This window comes from Lupinus angustifolius, chromosome LG19 (assembly GCF_001865875.1).
Source record: "Lupinus angustifolius cultivar Tanjil chromosome LG19, LupAngTanjil_v1.0, whole genome shotgun sequence".
Classification (NCBI taxonomy): Eukaryota; Viridiplantae; Streptophyta; class Magnoliopsida; order Fabales; family Fabaceae; genus Lupinus; species Lupinus angustifolius.
Window position 1 is genome coordinate 3,422,391 of NC_032027.1, and position 27,430 is coordinate 3,449,820.

Below are 27,430 nucleotides of genomic sequence, written 5' to 3' on the forward strand. Positions count from 1 at the left end.
TTCTAGGAAACATCATGACTAGCCAAACTTGCACAAGCTCTAACCAAACATCAGACGAGTAAGGTTTGACTTATATAACTGTCTATTATGTCCGAATAGCTTGCCTAGCCATATAAAAGATGACAATGATAGGATAGGGTTTAGTCAGCAATGTACCGGATCACAGACCTTTGGTACATCACTATCACACATTCTGAATAGGATTGTCACACCTCTTGAACAGACATCTGCCATAGAGCTGAACATGACATATGCACCTTGTACCATCATGTGCCATGTGGCGAGAACATACCTAATATACGACTACGATAACTAGAACATGCTATAAGATGACCAATCCTAAATAAAGCATTGTACTTATCAAGCCATAGGTATATCGGGGCTGCCCAACATAGTCTGGTCACTTATAGTTTTTTGACTCATTCAAAAAACTAATGTAGTTGCTCGATAAACAAAAACGAAATTAAACTTATAGATTTCAAAAGATTGTAATTTTTTAAAACTATCCTTTTGGAAGGTTATCTAAAATAACATTTCACCTACCACAACAAATTTTAATAATTTATATTCAAATTTACTCTTTAAAACTTTATCTAATTATATCAATTACCTTAAATCAAATAATTTAAAAAAAACTAGCATTACTTTTATGCTAGATATAAAAAAATACTGAAAAAGCCACCATAATAAATAATAATTATCTTATAAAAATAAATATTTATAAATTAAAAAAATTTATTAATTACTTAATTTATAGATAATTAACCAATAAAAATGATTTACTTATTCCAGGAATGAGTTAAAAAAACTTACTTCACATCTTAGTCATTCATTCTGTAAAAATCTGATGATTCAGATCTATTAGCTAATTCAAATCACATAAACCATTATATTTTCATAAAATTAATGACTAAGATGTGAAGTAGGTTTTTTTAACTCACTCCTAGAGTCAGTGGATCCTCGTCCTAAAAAATTATACAATTTTATAAAACAACTCAATTCTAATCAAGAGAATAATGTATCTTCCGGTATAATGAGATAAATTATCACCTTTATGCCACGTTTAATTATTTTCTACAAAAATATTTCTAAAACAGTACAATATAGTACACATGTCATATTCTTACTGATAGGATGAGATAAATTATATTCTGGTGTGGAGAGATAGTTTATTCTCTTTAATCAATTATATGGATAAACACTTTTGGTTATATTCACACCTACAAATTATAAAATTTATAATTTTAAGCTATTGTAAAATAGCAAAAGAATAATTAATAAAACAAACTCACTTCCACCCACAAACAATTTTCTAGATGAATTGGATTTACTACTTTCAAACCAATGACGAAGATACAAATTTGAAATCAATCCATGTCCAATAGGATTAAATCAAATTAATATGAGAAACCAACTAAATAATTAACTTAAAATGAGAAAAAAATAAAAAAAACATTAATCTAATATAATAATTAATTATAAATATGTCCTTCTAACCTGATTTGATATTTTTTTTGGTTTCCCACGGGTATCCTCGCACGAGGTGCAATCATATCCGAGCCGGAAACATCTACCGACATGTGAGGCTAACTCTCCTAATGGACATTCTTTTCATCTACGAGACTCAAACCGAGAACTTGCTTAAGGGGAATCAAGCATGTACCATTTGAAGCAACTTCCGTTCCGTTGGTCCTGATTTGATATTTTGATTGAACAAAAGAAATAAGATTAATTCTAATTTAATCTCTGGATTTCATAGTATAAATAATATAAAAGAAATAGTTTTTATTTTGGATGGACTGTTTGCACATAATAAACGAACTGAAACGCAGTTCCAACGTGAAGAGCGCAAAGAAGGAACAAAGGTTAATCTTCCATGGCCTCTCTCATGGTGGCAACTAAATAGATCCACTTCTTTATTCATAGTCCAATCACATAACCCAAATTCAAAACTTCACTTTTCAACTACAGATCTACCCAACAAATAGCACACCTATGCTTTTCTCATCCCACCAACTTTCTATTACTTCACACGAATCAAGGTACTATCAAAATGCTGCAATTTTTTATTTCTACTTTTCAATTTGTAAATGGCACTCTCGGAGTTTTAATTTGCACTCTGTAACCGCAATTGTCTTTATGGAGCCCGCAATAGCATCCTGAGTGCAATTGTGACCATATTTTTCCGTAATTGCAGTAAATGCAACCACAATTTAAAATACTGGCTACTCTGATCATTGTTCTTCAGTTTATCTGTAAGACAATCATTGCAATTTGCTATATTTTTTAATATCATGTCTTAATATCCGGATTTTTAATGGTTTAGTTTTTCATTCAAGTTTTCTGAATAACCTTATTATATGCTAGTGGGTTGAAATCAAATTATAGGCATGGGATTACGCTTTTGAAATGTTTTATTATATGACTTTATTTATCTCTATGAGAATCAGCATATTAGTATATGACATTAACTAATCATTATTCTTCACATGTATGCCCCTTTTGGTGCAGTTGTATTTATACAACAACAACCAAGTCTTTATCTCACTAAGTAGGGTCAGCTACATATATTGAATGACATCATAATGTTCTATCATAAATCAAGGTACAATTGTATTTATATTACTAATAAAACTCGGAAAGTCAGGTTAACGTAGTACGCAGGGTAGATAAGAGAATTATGTAACCATGATCTGAACTATCCCGAAATAGGTTGCACAAGTATGATTTTACTATGCCATTAGCCATCGAACTAAACCGGATAATGCTGCTTGGTATATGATAAATCTTGAAACATGAAATAGACAGTTAAAAGGTGATGTTTCAAGAAGCCTTGTTGCACTTCTCTATTACTTAGCATGTTCTGTCAGTTTTGGTGATTTTGGACATCACTTGCACATTATAGCAGCCAATCTTCTCTTCTTTTCATATTCGAGCTTTAAGCTCATTTTGGTGGAAGAATTCTTTTCTATCATATCTGTCATTTTTGTGGCTAATTTATGTCTGTTTCTTACTAGATTTTTTTGTTATTCTTATGTTCTGGGTTTTTGCTCAAACTTGGAATATGTATGTTGCTTGTGCCAGTTCTTGAATCCATCTGAAAAGGACCTGTATAAGTTGATAAGGTTCTTGGTGGAGGAGATCTTGGAGTCATTATTAGTACTAGAAACAAACTAAGAGAAGATAACTAAAGAAGCTATTTTGGGGTCTCAATCACTCAACTAAAAGGGCAGATTATGCAGGGGTAGTTGGTGGTTATTCTAAAGTTAAAAGAAAAATCAATGATCTCAAAAATGGAGGCACAAATGCCTGAAACAGAGAGCACCATAGCTGACGCCTTTACCAACGAGGTCAACAAAACTTACCTTCATACAAAAGAAATGGATGTAACAACTTCTGATGATGAATCCGGCTTATGGGTGGAAACTTTTAGCAAGGATGATTGGCAGGTTGATGTTGGAAGAGGTTCATTTGGAAATGAAGAAAACTCTGCTCATATTGGTGATGGCAATTTGACTGTCTTGAAACAACAGGTATCTCCACTAAAAGAGTCTCATGATATACTTAGCTTACTCTGTTTTTAGTCGAAAATATGCATGTTTTAAACTCTCTTGTTTCTAGATCTGATATTGCCAAATGTGTGAAATGTGTAGAGCAAAGAGGAATTATTGAATGTGTATAAATGGCTGTATTTTGTCTTCTGAGTATTGCACATGCAGAAATGAAATGTATAGCCACTGTGGTTCTTTTCTTTAGGCTTATTGATTGAATAGATAAGATTTGAACTGATCAATTTCAAATTCAGGAGAAAGAACTTGTTGATGAAATCACTGTGAGAACTTCAGAACTAGAGCTTCTTGAACAAAAATTGGAACTGATGACAGAAGTAGCTGAAATGGCATTTAATAATGAACATTCTATTGACTTCTACCTTGACCAGTTGAATGAACAAATACAAGCTAAAAGGAATTGCCTTTTGAATTTTGAGTCAGAATGGTAGGTCAAAATGTTCTTGTGAAATTTGTCCAATATTACTGTATTTGATACACAGTTCTGTAAAAGGGTTTACTTTAATTCTCGGTCAGCATACGCACAACATAGAATAGAATGTTCATATATAAGCATCACATTTGTAAGATAAAACTGATATTTCTTGAGCACATAATTACTTCATTTTTTCTTGTAAGAGAGTGTGAGCAGTGGAAAGGTTGTTAACTTCACTGCACTTCATTGTGTCCCAGGGACGCTGTAATAAAACCCTTGGAAGAGAAAAAGAGAAGTCTTGAGGAGTCTCTATTTTCAAACAATCCAGATGCACTAGAAATGCTCCAAAAGTTGAGAGAAATGCAGCAGGAAGAGCAGCTCATTTTATCTGAAATTGTAAGAAGGTATATATATCCAAGAGTACTTCATTTTATATTGTTTTCGCCATCTGAAACAATGTTCTTAAGAAAAGCAATCAAAATCTGGTCCAAAATACATACTTTAACAAGGGTTTACAATGAGCTCTTGTCACAACAGTTTTGTGAAACCTGTGCTGGAGACCATCAGCAGATCACATGTTTTCTTGTTTTGATTAAGATTTGGTGGTTCATAATGACTATACAACTTCTCTTTATGCGATTGTTCTTGATTCCCTTCGATTAAGCTCATTCTTAAATAAAGATCACTGTCTTCTATATCTTGTTTTTTCGTTTTTTAGGAATTATACTATTATAGAAACAGAAACTCGATAAAAGTAATCTTTCTTCAAGTGCTTTGTGCCTTAAAGCCACTTTGCTGAATTTTATAATAAACGAGTTGACCTTTCACATCAAAAAAAGGTCAATGGCAGATTGGCATTAGAGCTATGCTGGAACATCAGCAAGCTTCATTCTTTACTTTTAAGAACCTGTAAATAGTAATTTTCTAGAATTTGTGAGTTGTGATTCATTTTGTATTTATTGCATTTTTTGTTTGTAATAGAAGCACAATTTTCACTGGATTTACCTAATATAATATACTGAATGTGTCAAACTTTCAATTGATTTTATATTAACAGTGTATGGCTCTTGATAGATTATGCTTTCACATAATCAGATTTACTAGGAACATGTATATGCATTGTGACTTGGATACTCTCTTTCTCTAGGGAAGAAGAACATTCAAAACTTTCCACAGATCTCGAGAAGCAGCAGAAAGTAGCATCCAGGAAATCTTATACTGACCGGATAAAGGAGATTACAAAAAATAGTCGGAAACAAGATGCTGATATTGAGCGAATATTAAAAGAAACTAGGGAGGTTCAACTGGAGAGTAATTCTATCCAGGAACGCTTGCATCGGACATACACTATTGCGGATGAAATGGTCTTTAGGTATGAAAGTTTTATTATTGCCTGCACATATACACACCATCACAGGTATGCACTCATGCATATGCACAAACAAGAAAGAAGAAATAAAATGGATATATACAGAGGCAACAAATGGAGGTGAACAAGGATGCGAAGTGAAAATGAAGCAACCCGAAATATAAGAAGAGATCTAGCTGTTAATAAATGAATTCTGTTGGTTGATTTTGTTTTCCACCAAAGGTAACTAATAAGCAAATTGTTTTCCCTTTCTTTTGTCTTCAGGGAAGCGAAAAAGGATCCGACAGGGAAGCAGGTTTATAGGCTCCTTGCTAGCATCCATGAAGGTTTTGGACAAATATCTGATAAAATTCTGGCAACTGATAGAATCAGGAGAGAAATTGCTGAGTATGAAATGAAATTGGAATCCACAAAGCCCACAACTTCCAAAAACTTAGATTTGAGCAATCTACAAGCTGATCTTGATCCATTACTAGGGAAAATGAGTACCTTGAGTTACAAGTAAGTGAAGCTGTTTCAACAACTCATTGTAAATTGGTAGCTGCGGCCTCCAGAAACTTAGATGGGTGCAAACTACATGCTGATTTTGTTGCCATTACTAGGGAAATGGGTAACTTTAATAACAATTAGAGGTGAGTGAAGTTGTTTCAAAAACTCATAGGAAACAAGTATTTCTAACAGACAGTTCAGAGTTTTTGTTGTGATTATTGGTTTGAATGCTTGACAGGATTATTCATGTTTGCTCTTGGTTTTTGTCCATTGAGTTTTCCACAAGCTATAAATTTATCCGGGTGGCTATTAAATATTCAACTCAACCTAGAATTGAGTTTTGGAATGTCAGTTTTCACATTGAACTTGCAGAAAAATATGAACAAGCAGCTTAAAAACTCAATTCGGATTTGAACCAATAATATCAAGTACAGATGTAAATTTAACATTTTTTTTTTTGAAATACAGAATCAATTAGAATTTCTCCAATATTTAAGTTTCAAGAAAGATGTAATGTAATTTATTTGTCTTTGACCAAGAGGGCGGTAGTGATGGTTAGGAAAAGGTTCATTCTAAAATGATAATTATAATTCCATAATTTGAATGGATGACCTCTCAAGTAAAGATGTCAAGGGTTAATCAAAACTTATTTTCATTGTGAACAACCATAAATATATGTTAAAATAATATTAAAATACTTTAGTTGCCTTTCATACTATGTTGTGGAATCAATTAGTAATCAATTGGAGTAGTGTTGGGAATTACTTCTTGATCATATTATATTTTCAAACTAATGCTTGTTTATTAATGATAAATCTTTTATAATCAGTTAGTGTAATAAGTTACAACCTCTAATAATATTCTCAAGGGGGTTAGTAATAAGTGCTTAAGAATATTAGTGAAGGAATAAAAAAAGTTAACATGCATAAGAAAACGAAGTTCAACACTTGTTGACATATCAAACACCATTTTACAATATAAATTTATCACTTTTGTTTCCTTAAACAACTTCTTAAGAATACTTAATAATATTCCCCATTTTCAACTTATAATTATCTTTCTTTCCTTCATTCCTTAGTTCTGAATTTATTTCCAACAATGTCACAGAATAGGCTTAATTTTTTGTGCCTCAATTCTGATGTGCAAAATTGACCTGACTTTTTTTAGGTTACTCAAACTTTTGCATTCATGTAACTTTAGACTATCGAATTTGTGCCCAAAGGATGCATGGTCATTCACTATGTTAATGAAGAAAAACTCACAATTCTCATGTACCAAAGTAGAATTGTTTAAAATTCAATGTCTTCCACTCTTAGCTTCCTATAGTAACACTAATGGTAGTAATGGTACTGTTTCTTATATAGCAACAAAAAAATGTGCTTTAAGGGGCAAAAGAACAAGTAATGGACAAACAAACAAACAAAGACCTCAACAACAACAACAAAAATGTAACTACACCCCTCAAAATTGTTAAGAATTAAATATCTCCACAAAAAACAGTACTATCTTTCTTTTTCTTGTTCTTTGGCCGCATTTCTTATTTACACTCAATTCTGGCCAGTCTTTCCATACTTCCTCGATTTAAGCACATCCGGTGCACATTTGTAGGTTATGGAAACAAGAAATGTTTTCAAGCCTAAGAATTAGAATTCCAATTGATCTGTGCATGCTGAGGCTGTTGATAAGCACCTGAAGGGGGGCCTACGGTTTCAACAGGCCCGGCCACTGCCTGAGACTGTTGCAAAAGGGTTGAAGGTGAAGCGACCATCTGCCCCGGTTGATAGATCTGTGTTGGAGGAAAGGCAAAATGTCCCTGGGGGCTAAGGTTATATAGAGAACTAAGTTGCAAGTGAGATATATCTTGGCCTGGTGCCGGTATCCACACAGTAGAACCTTCACTCTGCCAAAAAACACAATAAAAAGGTATCATAACTGAGGCAAACCCTGGAAATTGGATGGATGCTTTTTAATTGCAAGAGCAAACCCTCAATTCAATACTTCGAATATTATGGTGTCGCTAGATAGGTCTTCGAAAGTTTTGTCTACAATGAAGTTCTTAGAATATTAAAATGTGTTCAATTGAATGACTAAATTGGTGAGTGAAGTCCTCAAAGGGACCGATGTAACAATGTCTCAAATCTTCTAATGACTTAATTGGTGACCAAAACCTTTCGAGGACCTATTTGGCGACATTATAATCTTTCGAGGATTGAATTGAGAGGTATAAACTGGATGTTGTTGAACAAAGGTCCATAAGAGCAGAACAATACCTATTATATCAAGAAACAGGAAAAGGTGAAACAGTAAGGAAATGAACTAACCAGCTGTCCAGTTGTATGGATGTGATTTTCCTTTAACTGAGACGCTGCAAGATCTTCATTGCCATTGGAGCTTCCAGTATTTACTGTTGGACTAGCAATGTATCCAGCAGGTGGGGCAATAAATGATGCAGGAGGAATTCCAATATGTGCAGCTCCATTGTTTGCTCCAGCCTTGAATTGAGGGAGAGGGTATTTGATTCCGGCAGCCGGCGGTGGTAGATATATGTTGCCTGCTGATGGATGTGGAGGGAAGCCATTGTGGATCAAAAATTGGTGCATCGGTGACAAATAGATTGGGGGATAGAAGTGGCCATATGGGAAGAAGTTAGGAGGGTAAGGTGGCCGAAAAATAGGAATAGATTGTGGAGATACAGGAATAGAGGATTGCAGAGGTGGAGTTGGGCTAGAGCTAGACACAGCCTGAGAACTTGCACTCTATGATTTGATAATACAAACATAAATAAAAGGAAATCAATATATTTCTTCAAAGAATGAAACTAAAATGAACTGCACAAAAGACTAAGGAAAACCACAAATCATGTTATAATTCCTACACCATAAACAGGGAGAAAAACAAAAAAAGTATACAAGCACACAAAATCAAAGACCTTGACAGAATCACCACCAAAATAGACAACCACGTTCAGATAAGATTATTCTTCCATAACTCATACCAAACTCTGCATGATTTTCATAAAAAAAAACAGGTTTTGATTACAACGAGACCTTCTCCCCTGTTCTGAGACCAGTTTCAGTTAGAGTAGTTCTAACCTTAGCTCTAACTATGGTTGGGATGTATAGCAAATAGATGTTAATAATGATTTTCTTAATGGTGATTTAGAAGAAGAGTATATGCAAGAAACCAGAAGGGTCTAAAGTTGCAGGTAGTACTGTGGTTTGCAGACTGAACAAAGCACTTTATGGACTTAAGCAGGCCCCCAGAGCCTGGTTTGACAAACTAGCACTCTTCTGTCTTTTGGGTTCAGGATATGTGTAGGTGTGACCATTCTCTTCTCAAAATAAATGCACTTAACTTCTCAAATCACACGTTCGTACATTTAAGGAAATTACACATGAGCAACTAATCTTTAGTATAAATAAAAACAATTTAGCCCGAAAAATGAAAATATAAAGTACAATAAAAGAAATTAAAAAATAAAAATAAGTCCAACAGCAAAGCACCAAGTCAAAAAGGAAGAATTAAAACATAAGGTTGCATAGTATTAATAAAATATTGGATGAAGAACTTCAGAAATAAGTGATGGAGACGAGACTTACAACAAAGTTTGGAAGGTGAGATGTTTCTTGAGCCTGGGGCTCAGCTCCATCAAAATGAACTTGTTGAGTCCCTAACATGGTGGGAATGAAATTCAAACCATAGTTTTGAGCATTTTGAACATTCTGAATCGGAAGGACATCTGAAGCCAACAATACCTCCTGCTTTGGCTGGTCACTATTTGAGTCAAAAACAGTTATAGTATTTCTGGGAGCTTGAGTTTTTTCAATCAAATTAGATGAAGAATATGGGTACTCAATATGATCCCCTTGTGCAGACACTGGTGCCAAGTGGCTGCTACATCCAAATACGAGATACCATCAAAATGCAGATTACAGACGCAAATCATCACGCAAAAACACCTTTGGAAATAGAAAGAGGGGTCAAACGATTCAACAAGAACAATTCATGACACAAACAACAACCAAGCCCTATGATTGTGAAAGAGACTACAGTTATATCCATAATGAATAAGTTCGACATAAAGAGACATAACCAAGTTGACTGAACCATAAAGCATTTACATACCACTGCAAAGGTAAAATAAAGTAAAAAAGTTCTATAATTGACACAAACCTAGAGGTAGCAGTTTCATCACTCCCAGCAGAAGATGTAAGAGCAGCAGAAGTGTTATTGTCACCACCGGTTCCACTGCTATGTCTTTCTCTTGAACCAAAATTATCAAAGCTTCCAAATGTCAGACCAGCTTTTAAAGTCTCAGGTACTTGGAAATGGTTTGGAAAAGTAACATGTTGTCTCAACTCAGCTGAAGATTCCATGAGAACATCGGAAGCCTTTGAGGCATTAACTGTTTCAGAAATTGATAAAAACAGGAAATTTTCTTTATTCTCTTCTATTTTTACTTCAGAATGTTTACAATAAAGAAAATAACAATGAAACTCATCAACTAAAATTTGGAGATTGGGCCAGGGAAACAGAATCCAGACATGAGTGTGACTGAGCTTTATTTAAGTTAGAGACTTAATCAGGATGGTTCTACCTTAAAATACCTTTGTAAAGGTTATATTGTTGACTTAATCAGGATGGTTCTCCCTTAAAATACCTTTGTAAAGGTTATATTGTTTCTATTCCCTGACTTATTTTCTCATACGAATAAGATACCTTATGTAAGGTTATATTCACTTTCTCTTCTGAGAATTTACATTGTCCTCCTTTCTGTACTAGTTACTTGGAATCCCATAATGCTATCCATTTAACAAAATGGTTTTGACCAGAAAACTCTCGGAAGATTGCAAACCAATAACAGAAAGTGCATAAAGCAAAACAGGATACTAAGCTAATCCTAATTACATATAAGACTTCGCAAAGAGAATGAAAATTTTACCTGGAGGTGGCTGGTTGCCGGAACTAGAGGGTGACCTCAAAGAACCATTACAAGATAAGGAGGACAATAGCTTTGAAGTATCAAATAACATGTTCTTTTCAGTTTCATTTGACTTGTTCGGGGCCTTATCTTTGCTTGTTGAATTCATAGAATCAGATCTTTTGCTCTTGGGTGATGGTAAATCAACAACTTCATGAAGAACATTTTTGTTTCCTTGAACAAGATCTGATCCAGCATATATGCGCTGACTCCCAATTTCCCTATTTATTGCACTACTGATACCATGATTCTGGGAAATAGATGATGCCAGAACCGGATCCGAGAAAGAGGAATAGACACCAGATACAGAAGCAGAAGTTGGAGGTTGATCAGAATTTGATAGTGATTTTCCTTGGTCAATGCTGGTAACTGAGCCAGAGGTTGTGATGGGGGAAAAGGCTGCAGCAACAGCAACTTGAGGCTGGACATTTTCTGCATTGTTAGTGTCATTAACAGCTGAACTGCTTTTAGGGACACTTATGCCACTACCTATGAGAGATTGATCAGAAAAACCACAACCAGAATTCCCATTGGATTGACTGACGGCACCATTGGATGCAACAACTGAAACTCTAAAATTGAAGAAAACCAAAGTTAAAGAGGATACATGTATATTGTAATTCAGAATGAATAAGCAGTGAAGCCAATATACAACTGTTAAGGTTAAGATCCGTTTGCTAAGGTGTAAATATAGAACGCTTGCACCATTGAATAGCTCATCTAAAATGTACGTTTAAGCAATCAAAAAACCGCAGAATTATAAGATATTGTCAGTTTATATGAATGACGATTTTCAAACAAATTGGTTATTATCAGTATGTTGAATATCAAGTAGTGGATGATACCTTATTATTAGTTAATATAAAGAAATGATGAAAGAATAAAAAATTGATTAACATGAATTGTTTATCAATTATCACCTTTTCTTTTTCTTTTGTGTTTCCATCCTCTGTCTGTATAACCAAATAAATAGGAGGAAATAAAAGAACAAACCTTATGGATTGAGATGTGGGATTCTGTTTAATCTTCTGTGAAACTGGCTGAGTAGAGCATTCACGACTTCTCTCTGCAATCTGACTGATTCCATTTTCCCTACGACTTGCAAGGTTCCTCCCACCACCACCATCTAAAAAGAGATATTTGCAAGACAAGGAAACAACTAACAAGTCAATACAGTAACAGGAAATTTGTTGAAACATGAAGAGAGGTCGCTGTGCTCAATCAAACTAATGGCTATAATGAGTTGATAAAAAAGGGAGGCCCAAGGCACGAAGTCTCCCACCTAGTGGGGTCTGGGGAGGGATAGATGTAAGCAGCCTTACCCTCACAAGCGAAGAGACTGTTTCCAACATTTGATACTCATGACCTCCAGGTCACAAGGTAAGCAGCCTTAACGTTGTACCGAGGCTCCCCCTCAAAAGCTAAAAGGAGGAGAATGTGAGCAAAATGGACTCGATGTTGTGGTAGTGATCTTGCAGCTTTTGGATAAAAGAATAAATCTCAATATTCAGACAGGATCTGGCTAAGAGATTATATAGGAACGAAAGAATAGTGCATGCAGATATTTTAAGAAAAGCAGATACAAGTGATGGCATCTTATTTTATTTTGGGATATGATTTCCAGGAGATCATTTGTGGAAATGGCTTTCCATAAATGAACCAGAGCAAAATGAGAAACAAAGCCTAGCCAAGCCTTTATAAAGAAGAAAATCATACCAGAAAATTTGGAAGAATAGCCTGATGGAACAATCCTTCCCCCTCTCCCTTTTCCTCCTTGCTTCATTCTAGAATCCTCTAAATCCCCACTGCTCAAACCCTGTAATGTTTAATATCGATACAAATCACATAATGGTAATAAATATCATGGCGAAAATGGTGTAACAAATACATGCACATTTACTCATGTAAAACAAGACACATATGTTCAAAAACACATTAAATGACCCATAGAAAATTCAAAACAAAACCCAGATGGTTTACTCTCAGTGAATAATATTGCGTTATTACACATTTAACAAGCATAAATCAGGTATCTACTAGTCTACTAATTATATAACATAGTTACATGTTCCAAGTAATTGAGGACCTTTGTATACTTAAATAGGAAGTCTAACAGATGCTCTTCTGTTCATAAGCCCGCTCGTATGGAGCTTATAATACAATACTAGGTTACCTTTACACCAGACAAAGAACTTAATATTTCATAGCTTCTACTGATCTACTAATTAAAACAAGTTGTTGAATAAATAATACTCAGTGAGTTGAAATTCAACCTTCATGACAGCGGGTGAACAAATGACATATAAATTTAAATCGAGTAAAAAATAAGAAGTGATACAGAGTCAGGATGAGGGAAAAACCCACCTCTTTCTTTCGGTCTCGTCTCCTTGTTACCTCATGAAAAGTATCTGCGAACAAAAAATAAATCAGATGCATAAACAGACTATAATACTTGAGATCTTATAAGCGCCTTAAAATATATTTTCTCAATATACAAGTTAAGGCAAATGAATATGAAGCATGCAGAATACTTAAATCATTATATTGCTGGTTTAGGGGAGTGGGCTGTGGGCCTAAAACACTGGGAGATCTTCTTTCATGGGCCGTGATGTTCTTCTACGGGCTAAGCAAGAAACCACAATAACTATGTTTGAGAGCACATTGTGCCCCAAAATATTAAGGCATTAGGTTCATGAGTTCCTTGCATTTTTTATTCCTTCTGGATGTGGGATTTAGTTTACTCACACTTGGAATCCTAACTACCTCCCCTTGAAGTGTGAGTCCATGACATATTAGTATGTTCCCCCTCGAGCAGAAGCCTTTTGAGCATTTGACGGTGTCACCAATCACAACATCTCCTCCAAATTGGGTCACACACACTCTTCGTTACACTTGTATGTGTACCACCATCTGCCACCATCTACAACAGAACATACCACCTAGCCTCTATATTGCCAGGAGGACTGTCAGCATAAGGGACCTCTTACATGGATCAACCAACTCCCGCCTTCTTTCCATTATTTGTCTCGACTGAACCATTGGCTCTAATACCACTAGTTGGTATTAAAAGCCCAAAACATGGAGAGATTTCATGGCATGAGCTAAGTGAGAAACCATGACCAATGGGTTTGACACCACATTATGACCTAAAATCTTAAGGAATAGGTTCAAGGTTCCATCCAGTTATACAGTCCTCACTTTTTCCTTTCCTTCTTGAAGTGGTACTTCTTTCACTCAAACATGGCAGAATCCTTACATAATTTTCCATGGTGAATGTTGTTCCACACATTAAAATATTAAACCTTATAAGTCCAACAACTACAAGAACTGAATTCATAACAATACCTTAATGACTCAACTTCCATATTACTGCATATCCTCGCAATAGCAAAGTTTCCACCTTTCAACCATTTCCTTAAATTTTACAACGACCCAAATACACAAAATCAAATATAAACTATAAAAAACGCCCATTTGATACTAAACCCAACTATAAAAACAAAAACCCATTATTGTTCACTTGAAAAAATGCATTTTTTAATGCATATGGTTGTAAAGGGAACAAGGGGAAGTTACCTAGATAGAGAAGCTTCTGAGCAGTGTCATTGGGATCCATGGAACATTCTCTGAGGACAGCATAGATTTCATCATCGGTGTGTTGTTTTCCAGTGATTTCTCTGATGTGTTGGATGGTTTTGCGCACATTGTTTGGGATTGAAACCCTAACCCTAGAAGACCCACCATTGATGCTGTTCATGCTGATTTTAGAGGAGAAGAGGGTTGGGGAAGTGTGACTATAGACTATAGAGTAGAGAGAGGTGTTAAAAGACTTGAATAATTTTAATAGTAGAGTACTAATCTGTTTTTTTAGTATAACATCTATTGCAATCACGATATAAAAATTTATACGCACTTAATATATTATAAATTATTTATTTATATTATTTTTATCTAAAATTTAATTATTATTAAAAATGAATGGTAGATAATATAAATATATATTTTTTTTTTCTAATTTCTTGTGAAAATAATAAATATGTATCATATTATATATAAGTATTTCATAAAAGGAATTATTAGTTATGTATGATATTGTTTTGTCTTTTCTTATCTTTATTAAAAAGTATTGTTTACTTTAAATTTACCAATAATATTTTTTGTTTTTTAATATTAGTTTATATTTATATTATACATCAATCACATTCGTCAAGATGCTAGTAATGATGATATAGTTTAAAAAGTATAATAAAAAATTGCCCTGGTTTTTAAAGAGTGGAAAATGCATGGCAAATGGTGAATCAAACTTGATTATCAGGTTTTTATTTTATTTTTAAGTAGTTTTGGAATTTATTTAAATAACAATGACTTATTAAAAACTAACTAAATTGTGGGTCATTGTGTTTTTTTTATAATTTCACAAATTACCAAATGGTGAAAAATTATAATCTTTAAAATTTGTACAAATTGCTTTTAAAAATTGTCATAATGGAGAATGGGTTGTTAGGTTTTTTTTTGACATTACACATCCTCTTACTATACAATTAATTAATTAATCTCGTTTGTTAGATATAATTATTCTTCGTTAAAGAAGTATTATTTATAAAAATTTAATTTTTGTTAACCTAATAAATATCTAAAGATTTAATTAGGTGTTACATCATTAATGATGAATTGATTATGTTTTGTACTTCAATTAGACCATTTTACTTAATTTACTTCAATGTTTGCTTTTGCTTTATGGTTAATTATTGAGGGTTAGAAGCCTTCATTTGGTTGAGGTGAATATAAGAGGAGAAAAGATGAGAAGAGAGAAAGTGATGGAAGTTGACAATTTTTTCTCTCATTTGGTTATGAGATGAAATAGAAGAGAGAGAGAAAAATATGGGGGGTGACATGCCAAATTTATACTCTTCAAATATGAGAAGAAAGCAAGACGAGAGAATAAAGTTTTTGGAAATGACGAAGTTACCCCACCAACTTTACACTATTAGTCTATCACATACATGTGGAAGGGTAAAATTGTATATGTAAGAGAAACTCACATTTTCTCTCTTATCTTTCTCTCTTATTTCTCTTCTACAAAACAACTCTATAACTCAACTCTATTTTTTATCTCTTTCTTTCTACTCATAATCTTTCTTTTCATCTCCTCTCTTATCATTTTCTTCTTCTTCACAATGTGATTTGCACAAGTGATGATTAAATCATTGATTTATATGAGATTTTCTCATGAGCTTTTTTATAATTAATTGTAGGTGTTACCCTGGTAAGACAATTGAAGTTGGGACACACGACTATCCTGGAGCAAGTATAAGTAATAACATTGAGGAACTCTAATTTTGGAAATAATATGTGCTGAATTTTGTAGGTTGAATGAAAACTTTAGAATTAATTTCTTTTCACTTGTTATGTTATAATTTTTTATTGGATTTTCAAATATCATAATACATCAAATAATATAAATCAATTTTTATGATCGATACTTCTAGGAATTATCAGCACCTTTAAAAAAGTTATTATTTTATTATTCATATGGTTGAGAGATATTTCTCCTTATAAATAAAATATCATTCCTACAAGTGTACTCTTAATTATATTAAATAAGTTGTATCAAAGCAAGCTTCTAATTGTGACCATAATTGCAGATTTTTTTTCCTTGTGATTTGCACATACGGATGTTAAGAATTAATGGACATGTGACTTATTATGAGGCAAATATGACAATGTCGAGGTTGAATTATGGAGATTATTTGTGCCTAAATTTGTGGGTTAATTAAAAAATTTAAAATAAAAATGTATGGAGGAAGCATATTCTTAATTATATTGTAGAGATTGATTTGATAAAGAGTATAAAATCTATGCACTGATAATGTAAAAATTTATACACAGTCAGTGTATCACCTAATATTCATTTGAATTACTTTTTTTAAAGAGTCAATCATAATTGAAAATAAATGATAGATAATATAGTATTAATAGTCAATCATATATTTAATTGTGAAGATATTTCTGTTTTTAATTGTTTTTTTTTTCTTATATTTACTTTCAAAAATATGAAATACAATATACAAGCACTCACATTAATAATTAATAGGAAATTGAAGGGAAATATAAATCTGATATTATAATTATTAATAGTTATATAAAATAAAATAAAAACAGCAAATATTTTCGCTAAATAAACAATTACACTTTTAAATAAAACTTCTATAGGATAAAAGGAAAAACTCGACAGAATAAAATTTAATGAAAATAATATTAATCAAATTTAGCTATATACTTTCTTTATACGATTAAGATTGTGAATGTTTAAATCAATGTTATTGTCCTTGTGATATGTTTTTGCCGTCTTAATTAATGAGAGGTAGGGGTGAGCAAGACTTGATCCAATTTATAGACTTGTCTCTACCTAATAACTTAGAGATGAATCTGATCTGTTCAAATAAATAAAAAAGTACAGACTCAACGCCCAAAAAAAAGGATTTGAGTCTATGTTTGGGTCACCTAGCTCGTCCCTTATAGTTATATATCAAGAATAGTTCAATAATTATTTATCAATATTCATGATGTTCATCAGCCCATATAACTCAAATACTTATAAGCTCACACACAATATATCCATATCACTTATCATTTTATCCTTATTCCTTACCTTTTTTTCCATTGTTTAATTCTCCTTGATAGTGAAGGACTACTCTGACGAGAGTGAAGGACACTGCAACACATAAGAAAACCAGTTAATTTTTAGTTTTTGTGTACTTTGTCTAAACTTCAATTTAAGTTTCATTTTTCAGTTAATAGCTAGTTATTGTATTCATTTTTGTTTGAACTTTTGAGTATTGGTATGTTGTTATCATTTCAGTTCTCATGTGTTTTTTATCATTTACAAGAACACTTCAGCTTATAATGACACGTGACAGTTTAAATTATTCTCAAATTTTCAATGTCTTCTATAATTTTCAGTCACGTGATTGTGATAGTTTTTAGTGTGAAATATGCAATTTGCAGTTTGTAGTTTATATACTGATGTATGTGGGATGCAAGTTTTAGTTGAGTTTATATACAAATTGTGATAACTTTGATTGTGCATGCTTAAAGATTTGAGAAAAAATATACGTTTGTCATTTTGTCCTTTTCCAACTCCGACCCGTCCTTATCTTGACCCGTCTTATTTTAGACTCGTCCCTATCTTGACCCGTCTTATTTTGGACTCGTCCCTCACGCGTCTCATCCTATTTAGGGACGAGTTCGAGTTCAAAAATTGACTCAATCAATCTTTAGGGACGGGTGAGGTACATGCTTAACGATCCCAACCCGTCTCACGCTCACACCTAATAAGAAGTTGAATTGCTTTCCATCATATAAATTTGATTGGAATAACCCGGGAAGTAAACTAGAGGGTTTATTTAAAATTAAAAAAACAAAACAATATTCTAATGCTTTTCTTTATTTAGTTTAGGGATGACAATGAAAACCGAACCCGTGGCTACTCGTCCGAACTCAACCTAAATTTAATAGGGAAAACTTGATATGATCAATATATGCAAAATTGAACAAATAAATATTGCCTTATAGAGTTTCAAATTCCAAATTGTATTGCTGTATTGACTGACATGTTAGATTAATTGGAAATGGGCACCAGAAACTAAATATTATAGCACTATTTGGAGTTGGTGATTCTTAATCTAACAAGTCTATTTGGTATCTCTTTTTTTGTCCACAATATTTGGAATCAGATACGAAGATACAGTTGTTGGTGCAAACAATACAAGGATATAATACTTGGAAATTATATTTGAATAAACATTAAGAGGGGTATATTATAATGTATGAGAGGTATTGCCATATTGAATTGCCACATATTAATTCAATGCAACATCCACTTAATTAATTGTTTTTTGGGTTCCCTGTCTGGTTTAAAGATGATATTGTTAATTTTAGCTATGTTGAGTTCGAGTTTGGGTTCGAGTTTTGTATTTCAGGTTCAGAGTTTGGTAAGTAGAAATCCGACTCCGATCCGCCTCGTTATCATTCCTAATTCAACTCCAAAAAAACAAAGATGTGTTACTCTAATATGGCTCTGTTTGAGAAAACTGACTTGTAATTGTGAGCTTGTAGCTTGTAGTTGTGAAGGTAGCTGAAAGTTTGAAGATGTAAATGTAGCTTATTAAACTAGAGTTGTTTGATAAAACATGATTTGTAACTAGTTGAAATTTAAACAATGAATAAAAAGAGCATACATTATTTATTAATTGAAGCAATCAAATGCACAAATAATATAAAATAATCATTCGTTTTTATATTTTAGTTATAATGAGATATATAATATTTTATTTATTTGTTTGTTTTGTTTTAATATATTTTTTTGTTTTCAAATTTTTTTCCAAAAAATGCAATTAAATCACTAAGTTTAAAATATTCTTTCACAATTGATACTATACATTGTTAAAAGATATATTAGGAAAATATTCCATACATTTATCTAACAATCAAATGCAAGAATAATGTATATATACATCACAAAAAAATCTAGTGGAAAACAATTTATCCATCAGAAAAGATTATGAAATATTTTTTATCTCATTGACTCCTATAATAAGTGAGAAATCTTGTCAGATTCTTCCCTTTCTAAAATTTATCTGGTTCAAAGTTTCACAATTGATATCATTATCTTCATATTTATCTTGTGGTATATAATCTTGATGTTGTTCTAACTTACTAAAGAGCATGTTATTATTTGAGTTATTGTGAATATAATTATGCAATGTAAATGCAGCCATCATAATATCGATTTGGATCTTCACACTATATTATGGCATATATCTATTACCTATATAACAAAAAAAGTTCTCTCATGACATGTGTCGATCTCTCAAGCATTTATGACACGTGTCAACCTCTCATCAAAACTAAAGCTCCCTCATGACATGTGTCAATCTCTCAAGCATTCATGACATGTGTCAACCTATCATCAAAACTAAAGGTCCCTCATGACATGTGTCAATCTCTCAATCAAAACTTTCCCTCCAAAACATGTCAATCTTCCCTTTTTGTTCACTGTACAATTTAATTCTAATGATTAATGAGTCCATTTGTTTTTTATTATATGAAGAAATTATATCTCACAATAAAGGGGATTGAATCTTTTTTCACAAGTGAATTATTTCTCCACATTATCATTTTATATCTTCATATTCTTCTCCCCCTTTCATTTCATATTTCTCTATTCTTCTCTCACATGTCTACAATCAAATGTTTCATATTTACAAAATATGTTGTTTAAAGTGTATTTTTATTGATTTTTTCATTCATTAACTTTATCATTGTAAATTTGTTCTTATTTTATAAATATGTTGTTTAAAGTGTATTTTTATTGATTTTTTCATTCATTAACTTTATCATTGTAAATTTGTTCTTATTTTATAAATATGTTGTTTAAAATGTATTTTTATTGATTTTTTCATTCATTAACCTACTATGATGACTTCTGTATCCCGTTACTCAATTTTCATCATTGTAGATTTGTTATTCTTTTGTAAATATGTTGTTTAAAGTGCATTTTTATTGATGTTTTTCATTCATTTGTTTACTTTTAGATATGTTCTTATTTTCTAGATGTTTTAATTGATTTTTTGTTTAATATGTATGTATATTCTTATTTTTTCTTTGATTTGTTTATATTGTATATATGGTACGATTGATTTCATTATTTTGTAGATTTGTTCTTCCAATAATCATCTTTCTTAGTGTCTGATTTACAAAGATTTCATCCTTAACAATAACCAAACTCTCAATAACTATGTTATGTACCCAATCTTCATTTATATATATATACACACATTTAGTTACAAGTTACAATATTGTATTTGTTTGTTTGTTGTTATGAATTTATTCATCTTTTCATCTTATCTCGCTTTTATCATCTTATCTCTTCATTTGCAGTTTGACTCTCCCTTAAAGATATCTACGAGTTAGTGTTATATTTATGTGTCCCTATCTTACTAAAATCTTCAATTTTATTCTCTTTTGCGCAACAAATGAATTTGATTATTTTTTCTCACATGATATTTGTTAAAATATTTTTTCCTGTGTGGTTATTTTTTCTAAAGCAAGAAATACAAATTGGCCATATTCTTTGTTTCGACATTTGCAGAAAAGAAACCTCACATCCTATAATACAACGATTAGAAATTATATTCATTATCTGTGTGTAGAGTAATAGTTCTTTAATTTTATTATGTGTTTGTTCTTTTACATTCGAAATTATTATTTTTCACTATCTCAATGTGTCAACCTTATATTAGTAATATTAGTAAGAATAATCTTTAATTTTGTTATCCTCATCCTAAATAATTTAGCATGTTTAATTGTTGATATGTATATTTTATCTAATTAATCATAGTAAATGTGATATCATATTAGTCATAACCACCGAAAACAAAGACAATTTAATTTCATTTATATTCTACTATATAAGTAATAAATTTATGCAATATTAATATTTAATTCCATTTATATTCTGTTTTGTTTGAATTTATGGATGAGTTACAAAAATAAGGTATAAATTTGCATAATTATAACTAATAAATTTGTGGAATGCTAATTGAGTAATAATTACTCATTAATGTCTTTGAATGTATTAATTGAGTAATATTATTTTGTAGTTACACTTTAGAAACTGAAATTATTAGACATGATTGTCTTTGAATGTATTTTTGTTATTTGATTTTTATTGTGTTTTTTGATTGAATTTCTCTTTAATAGGATGTAATAATAAAAATATTAAAGAAATTTCATTTGATTGTGATAATTAATTGATTTGATTTATATTTTGATTGGATTATTTATGATTCACTAATTTTAAGCAATGTTTATTATAGATATAAATTTTCATAATTGTAAATAATAAATTTGCGAAATATATTTATATTCAATTCCATTTATATTCTATTTTGTTTGAATTTATGGATCAATTACAAAATTTGAATTTATGGATCAATTTATATTTATATGTAATTTGTCATGATTCATTCAACTCCATGACAAATGTGATTAATGGAGCATACTACATGATTAGTTTAAAATTGAAAATTTAATGCATATTTATAATTATACTGATAAATATATAATTAAATAATAATTATATAAAGGAACATAAAAGTTCAACATTTTTCAGTCAGTTACAAAAATGATATTGTACACAGTTAATCAATTGTTAGTTACATTTTAGAAGCAAAAATCATTAGGTATGATTGTCTTTGAATATCTTTTATTTCGTTATCTAAAAATTAAATAATTGTTCTCAAAATTAGTTTTGCGATTTGATTTTCATTGCGTTTTTGGATTAATTTATATTTAATCTTTAATAGGATGTGACAATCAAAATATTAAAGCAATTTGATTTGAATGTGATAATTAATTTATTTGATTTATATTTTGATTAAATTATTTATAATTCCCTCATTTTAGCAATGTTTATTATTGATATAAATTTTTCGTAAATAATAAATTTTTGGAATATTAATATTTAATTCAATTTATATTCAATTGTTGTTTGAATTTATGGATTAGTTACAAAAATGAAATATAAATTTCCAGTATTATATTTAATGATTTTATGGAATATTAATTGAGTAATATCTACTCATTAATATTTTACATCATCTCCGATAATTTGTTTATATCTGGATTCATTAATCTATAATTTATTCTGATTTATTAAATTGTATAACGTGCATGATTAATTCAACATATTACACGATCAAAACTAAAGGTCCCTCATGACATGTGTCAATCTCTCAATGACATGTGTCAATATCTCAAGAACTCTCTCATGACATGTGTCAATCTCTCAAGCCCTCATGACATGTGTCAACCTCTCATCAAAACTAAAGGTCCCTCATGACATGTGTCAATCTCTCAATGACATGTGTCAATCCCTCAAGAACTTCCTCATGACATGTGTCAATCTCTCAAGCCCTCATGACATGTGATTTATTTAAAAATAAAAGGAATATGATTACCTATACAATATTAAAATATAATGTTACTATAGCAATATTAAAATAGTAATAATATGAATCATAACATATTGTTTGTAGTTAATTTAGATTCAAATAATAATATTTATTTTTATACTAATCTTATTTTAGAATCAAATAATAATGAAATTATAAATTTATTGATATTTTTTTATTAATAGGATACTACTAACTATATCATGTTATGTATGTGTAAAAAAAAATATTGGGAAAGACGAGCAAGATGTTAAACCAGAAGAGGTCCTATATTAAGTTTATCCGATTTAAACACTTAAACCATATGATCTGACCGTATGATTTTATATATAATTAATATTTTTTAACAATATGAATGCACTAGTAACATATATGATTTTAACCATGCGAATGCACGAGCAACATACATATTCTTAATCATAAATGCACATGTAATCTGTGTTCTTAATCATGCGGCAAAAAAATACCGTCATGTGCAAATGCACGAGTAACTTGCTAGTTTGGCTAAGAATTTTCCATCTTTTTCAATGGGGTCTTATGTAGGAATGGCAACGGGGCGAGTCGGGGCCGGGTTTGCACATACCCAAACCCGAAATTCAAAACCCGAACCCGAACCCAAACTCAACGGGGTTGAAAATAAAAATACCATCCCCGAACCCGGAAAAAAAAAACCCGAAAATGATAACGTGTTAAGGAAAATATGATATTATTTTCGTGTAATTTTACTCTAACATTTCTATTTTCTCTTGTATTATTTCATTTCTTTTATGTTTGAAGATCCAATAGTATATAAAGTAACATTAGAAATTAAAAACAATTGGCAAATGATAGAAATTTCAATTTTAAATTGAATTACCTTACTTCGGGGGCGGGTTCGGGTTAGGGTCTTTGCTATACCATACCCGAACCCGAAATTTAAACCCGAGTAAAACCCGAACCCGAACCCAATCACATCGGGTTTTCCCCATTAAATTCGGGTTCGGTTCGGGCGGGTACCCACGGGTTCGGTTTTTATTGCCATCCCTAGTCTTATGTCCCATATAAAACCCTGTAAACTGTATAACGTACCTGAAGTGCTAATCAGTGGGAAGCCATGCGAATGGAGAGGGCTACTACTTTTTTCTCTATGAAGGAAACATAAATTGAGGAAATGTATGAGTAACAAAATAAGGTTTTTTTAATTGAGAGCGTGTAATGTCATTTGTTAAAATATTGAAGGCAAAATTGGAAAGCGAATTATTGAAAGCTACTTTTACTTTCTAAACGCTACTTGAAGTAGTTTTTAAAGGCTACAAACTTCTTTCTAAAAGCTACAAGCTACCTTCAATTTTTGTTTACCGAATGTCTCTATAGCTTGTTGAGTGACTCAAAAAGTTACAAGATACTTGAAAAGTTATTTTAAAGTTTTGTAGAACAATGCCTATATTTATACACAAATGCTAATTTTATATATAATTATTAATTATATATGGTATTATTTAATGCGACTAAATAGTTTAATCAGTTAAACTTTATATGAAAACATCTTTTGGTTTAATATATGACTTGAGTTTCATAATATTGGTTTAAACTTGTATATGTGTCATTTTTAAAGAAAAAACTGTAATTATATATTGATTATCATATTTTAGTGTTTTTACAAGCATCTTCCTACACGTTAACTTATATTTGTTCCTTCAATAATTTTAATATTATAAATTAGTACTTCATAAATAAAAATTATATATGCTAAATTTATAGAAAATAAAAAAAATATAACGTTTATTACGAGAACCAATAAACTTAATTTTATAGAAATATGATATAAAGTGAAAATATATTACATTTCTGATATATATCTATACTTCTATACTTCTATACTATTAATAAAGGAAAAACACAAAATAACTACCCATCATGGTGTAATTTGTGTTTTCCTATTTTGCCCTCAATATCTTTTTATTTGTACCAAAAAACCATATAATATTATTTTCTTATTTTATCCTTATTATCTTCTTATTTTAAAAGTGTATTTAAAAAATTGAATATTAGACCAATTGAATAAATTCAACCGTAAATTTAGCGCAAAAAATTATATCTGAATTTATAAAATACAAACTATACATTACAAAAAGATGGAAAATCGGGTTGACAGACACGACAGTGCATGTCAATACGCTAGTATATATAATGGAATAACTGAAGTTAATATGAGAATTGAGATTGAATTATGTCTACTAATTTTTTAAAATATTTTAGCATACACAAGTATTAAATATAGAGATGAAGAATGACTAAGATGTGAATGTTGTTTTTATATAAGTGTGATATTTATATATTGTTAATATAAAAATTTATATATATTATTATTCATACTCTTACATTATTAGTATATATATATATTTTTCTCATAAATATTAATTATATAAAAATTTGTTGCACGAGCCGATAATAAAAATGTGAAATGAAAATTTTCTAAACTATTTTTTTTATAAATTACAACATCAGATTCTCAACCTCCCTCAAAATATAAATAAAATACTTTGACTACTGTGTTACAACAAAACAAATACTACCTTTTTTTATGACAGCAAGCGGCTAAGCCGCATAAATAGAAAAAGCACAGCAAAACATCTAAAGGAAATTAGACTCCCTCCTATACACAGTGGATACTAGATCAAATTGAAAAAGGATTAAACAAAAATCTAGAAGAACATCAAACACCCACAAATCAGTCACTAAAGCAAGGCCAAATTTAGCAAGTGAGTATGCCACTGAATTCCTTTCCCTAAAGATGTGATTCCAAACAAAAACAACATCACCCTCCATCGAAATTTTGATCTGTCCAAGAATAGCGTGCACTGAATGGGACTCAAGACAGCCTGCATCAAGAAAACGGATGGCACACAACGAGTCAGATTCAATAATGACCTTTTTGAAACCCCAATGTCGAAGAAGTTTCAAACCCATTATGACCCCCCATAATTCAGCATGAAGGGAAGAGAATGTCGCCTTCATCATAAAAGCCTGGTTAACAAGCCTAGATTTCCTCATGGCAAGACCATGCGATTCTTGTGGAAGACAGAGATTGTCCCACTTAAATAAGTGATTTTTTTTGGATCCTACTGTATCACCCCAAATGAAGGTTCTACAAGCTTTTTCGACAGTATCACACATTGAGGCTGGAAGGAGGGCTGTCTGCATAGCATAAGATGGGAGGGATTGCACCACCAATTTAGAAAGTGCCACACGCCCAACAAAAGAAAGGGAATTGGTCTTCCAGGCACTAAGTTTTTGATTGACCTTGTTAAGAATGAAACGATACATATGCTTGCGTCTTCTCGAGGGATGCATGTGCACTCCCAAGTACCTACCAAGGTCAGGAGTTCTTGCAAAACCGAAGCTCCTTGTAATCTGGTTGTGAACATTCTCATTAATATTTTTGGAGAAGAATATACGAGTTTTATCTTTGTTAATACGTTGCCCCGAACTATCACAAAAGAGCTTAAGAGTTTCATTGATAACCTCCACTTGATTCAAATTTGCCTCCATGAACAGAATAAGATCATCAGCGAAAGATAGGTGGGAGATTAAAGGACCATCCTTATTCAACTTGACAGGTTTCTAGTGAGCAATAGAAGTGGCTAAGGCAGTAAGTTGAGAGAGCCTTTCCATGCAAAGAACAAAGATATAAGGTGAGATAAGATCATCCTGTCTAATGCCCCGAGAAAGAGTAAATGGATGTAACACTTCACCATTCCAAAGAATTTGCATTATTGGGCTGGATATAAACTACATAACCGTAGTAATAAATTGTTCTAGAAAGCCCACATCCTTTAAAGTATCTTCAACAAAGCTCCATTTAAGCCTATCATAAGCTTTTTCGAGATCAATCTTGATAGCCATCCAACCAATTCTCCCTGTTTTCTTATTCATAGAGTGAAGAACTTTTTGGGTTATAGTGATGTTGTCACTGCTATGCCTACCCGGAAAAAATCTACATTGATGGGGGCTTATTACCTGTTGCATCACACTTAGGAGACGATTGACAAGAATTTGAGTGATCACCTTGTAGGATACATTGCACAAACTAATCAGGCGAAACTGACGCATATTGGTAGTATTATCAACTTTCAAAATCAAAATTGAAAGAGTTTCATTTAAGCCCACCGCCAAGGATGGGTTTCGGAAAACTTCCTTAACTGCTGAAATCAATTTTTGGCCAACAATGACCCAACTCGTTTGATAACAGAGAGCTTGAAAGCCATCATTACCACGAGCCTTATAACTCCCCATACTGAATATTTCCCGTCGAATCTCTTCCCCGTTGAATTCTAGCCCAATGAAAAACTTCTTCTATACAGAAAGGTTGGGGAAAGCTCCAAAAAGGCAGAAATCCCTATTGGGAGAATCATCAGTGTAAAGCGTAGTATAGAAGGAAGTTACATGGTTGTTGAGTTGATCAACATTAGTAATCCATTGATCCTCATCAGATTTTAAGGATGGGATATGGTTCTTGCATCTCTAAATAATGGTTGTACATGAAGTTTCTCTCTCCAATCTCTGGGTGTGCACCATTCGGGGGAGCCAACATTGTGCCTGAAGATGTTA

General features: G+C 31.8%; 2 protein-coding genes across 3 annotated transcripts; one reads left to right on the top strand and one right to left on the bottom strand.

Annotated features, from left to right (window-relative positions):
- Positions 1,806 to 6,188, top strand: LOC109333585 (coiled-coil domain-containing protein 22). Its single transcript, XM_019569092.1, has 6 exons — positions 1,806 to 2,042; positions 3,085 to 3,533; positions 3,806 to 3,996; positions 4,242 to 4,388; positions 5,132 to 5,356; positions 5,618 to 6,188. The coding sequence occupies exons 2-6, from the start codon at positions 3,282 to 3,284 to the stop codon at positions 5,856 to 5,858; spliced, it is 1,056 nt and encodes a 351-aa protein (XP_019424637.1). The 5' UTR covers positions 1,806 to 2,042; positions 3,085 to 3,281; the 3' UTR covers positions 5,859 to 6,188.
- Positions 7,060 to 14,628, bottom strand: LOC109334681 (GBF-interacting protein 1-like). 2 transcript variants are annotated; one of them, XM_019570570.1, is made up of 9 exons: positions 14,400 to 14,628; positions 13,188 to 13,231; positions 12,540 to 12,639; positions 11,817 to 11,949; positions 10,785 to 11,395; positions 10,016 to 10,247; positions 9,442 to 9,733; positions 8,164 to 8,598; positions 7,060 to 7,742 (listed from the first exon to the last, which is right to left on the bottom strand). In XM_019570570.1, the coding sequence occupies exons 1-9, from the start codon at positions 14,578 to 14,580 to the stop codon at positions 7,479 to 7,481; spliced, it is 2,292 nt and encodes a 763-aa protein (XP_019426115.1). In that variant the 5' UTR covers positions 14,581 to 14,628; the 3' UTR covers positions 7,060 to 7,478. The 2 variants fall into 2 exon arrangements, with proteins under 2 accessions (XP_019426115.1, XP_019426114.1); XM_019570569.1 differs by having other exon boundaries at positions 9,442 to 9,736.

Coding starts and splice junctions, on each gene's coding strand:
- LOC109333585 (XM_019569092.1), top strand. CDS start 3,282: ATGATCTCAAAAATGGAGGCACAAATGCCTGAAACAGAGAGCACCATA. Junction 3,997..4,241: donor TTGAATTTTGAGTCAGAATG/GTAGGTCAAAAT, acceptor ATTGTGTCCCAG/GGACGCTGTAATAAAACCCT. Junction 4,389..5,131: donor TTATCTGAAATTGTAAGAAG/GTATATATATCC, acceptor CTCTTTCTCTAG/GGAAGAAGAACATTCAAAAC.
- LOC109334681 (XM_019570569.1), bottom strand. CDS start 14,580: ATGAACAGCATCAATGGTGGGTCTTCTAGGGTTAGGGTTTCAATCCCA. Junction 11,396..11,816: donor CCCACATCTCAATCCATAAG/GTTTGTTCTTTT, acceptor CTTCAATTTTAG/AGTTTCAGTTGTTGCATCCA. Junction 10,248..10,784: donor CGGCAACCAGCCACCTCCAG/GTAAAATTTTCA, acceptor TTTCTGAAACAG/TTAATGCCTCAAAGGCTTCC.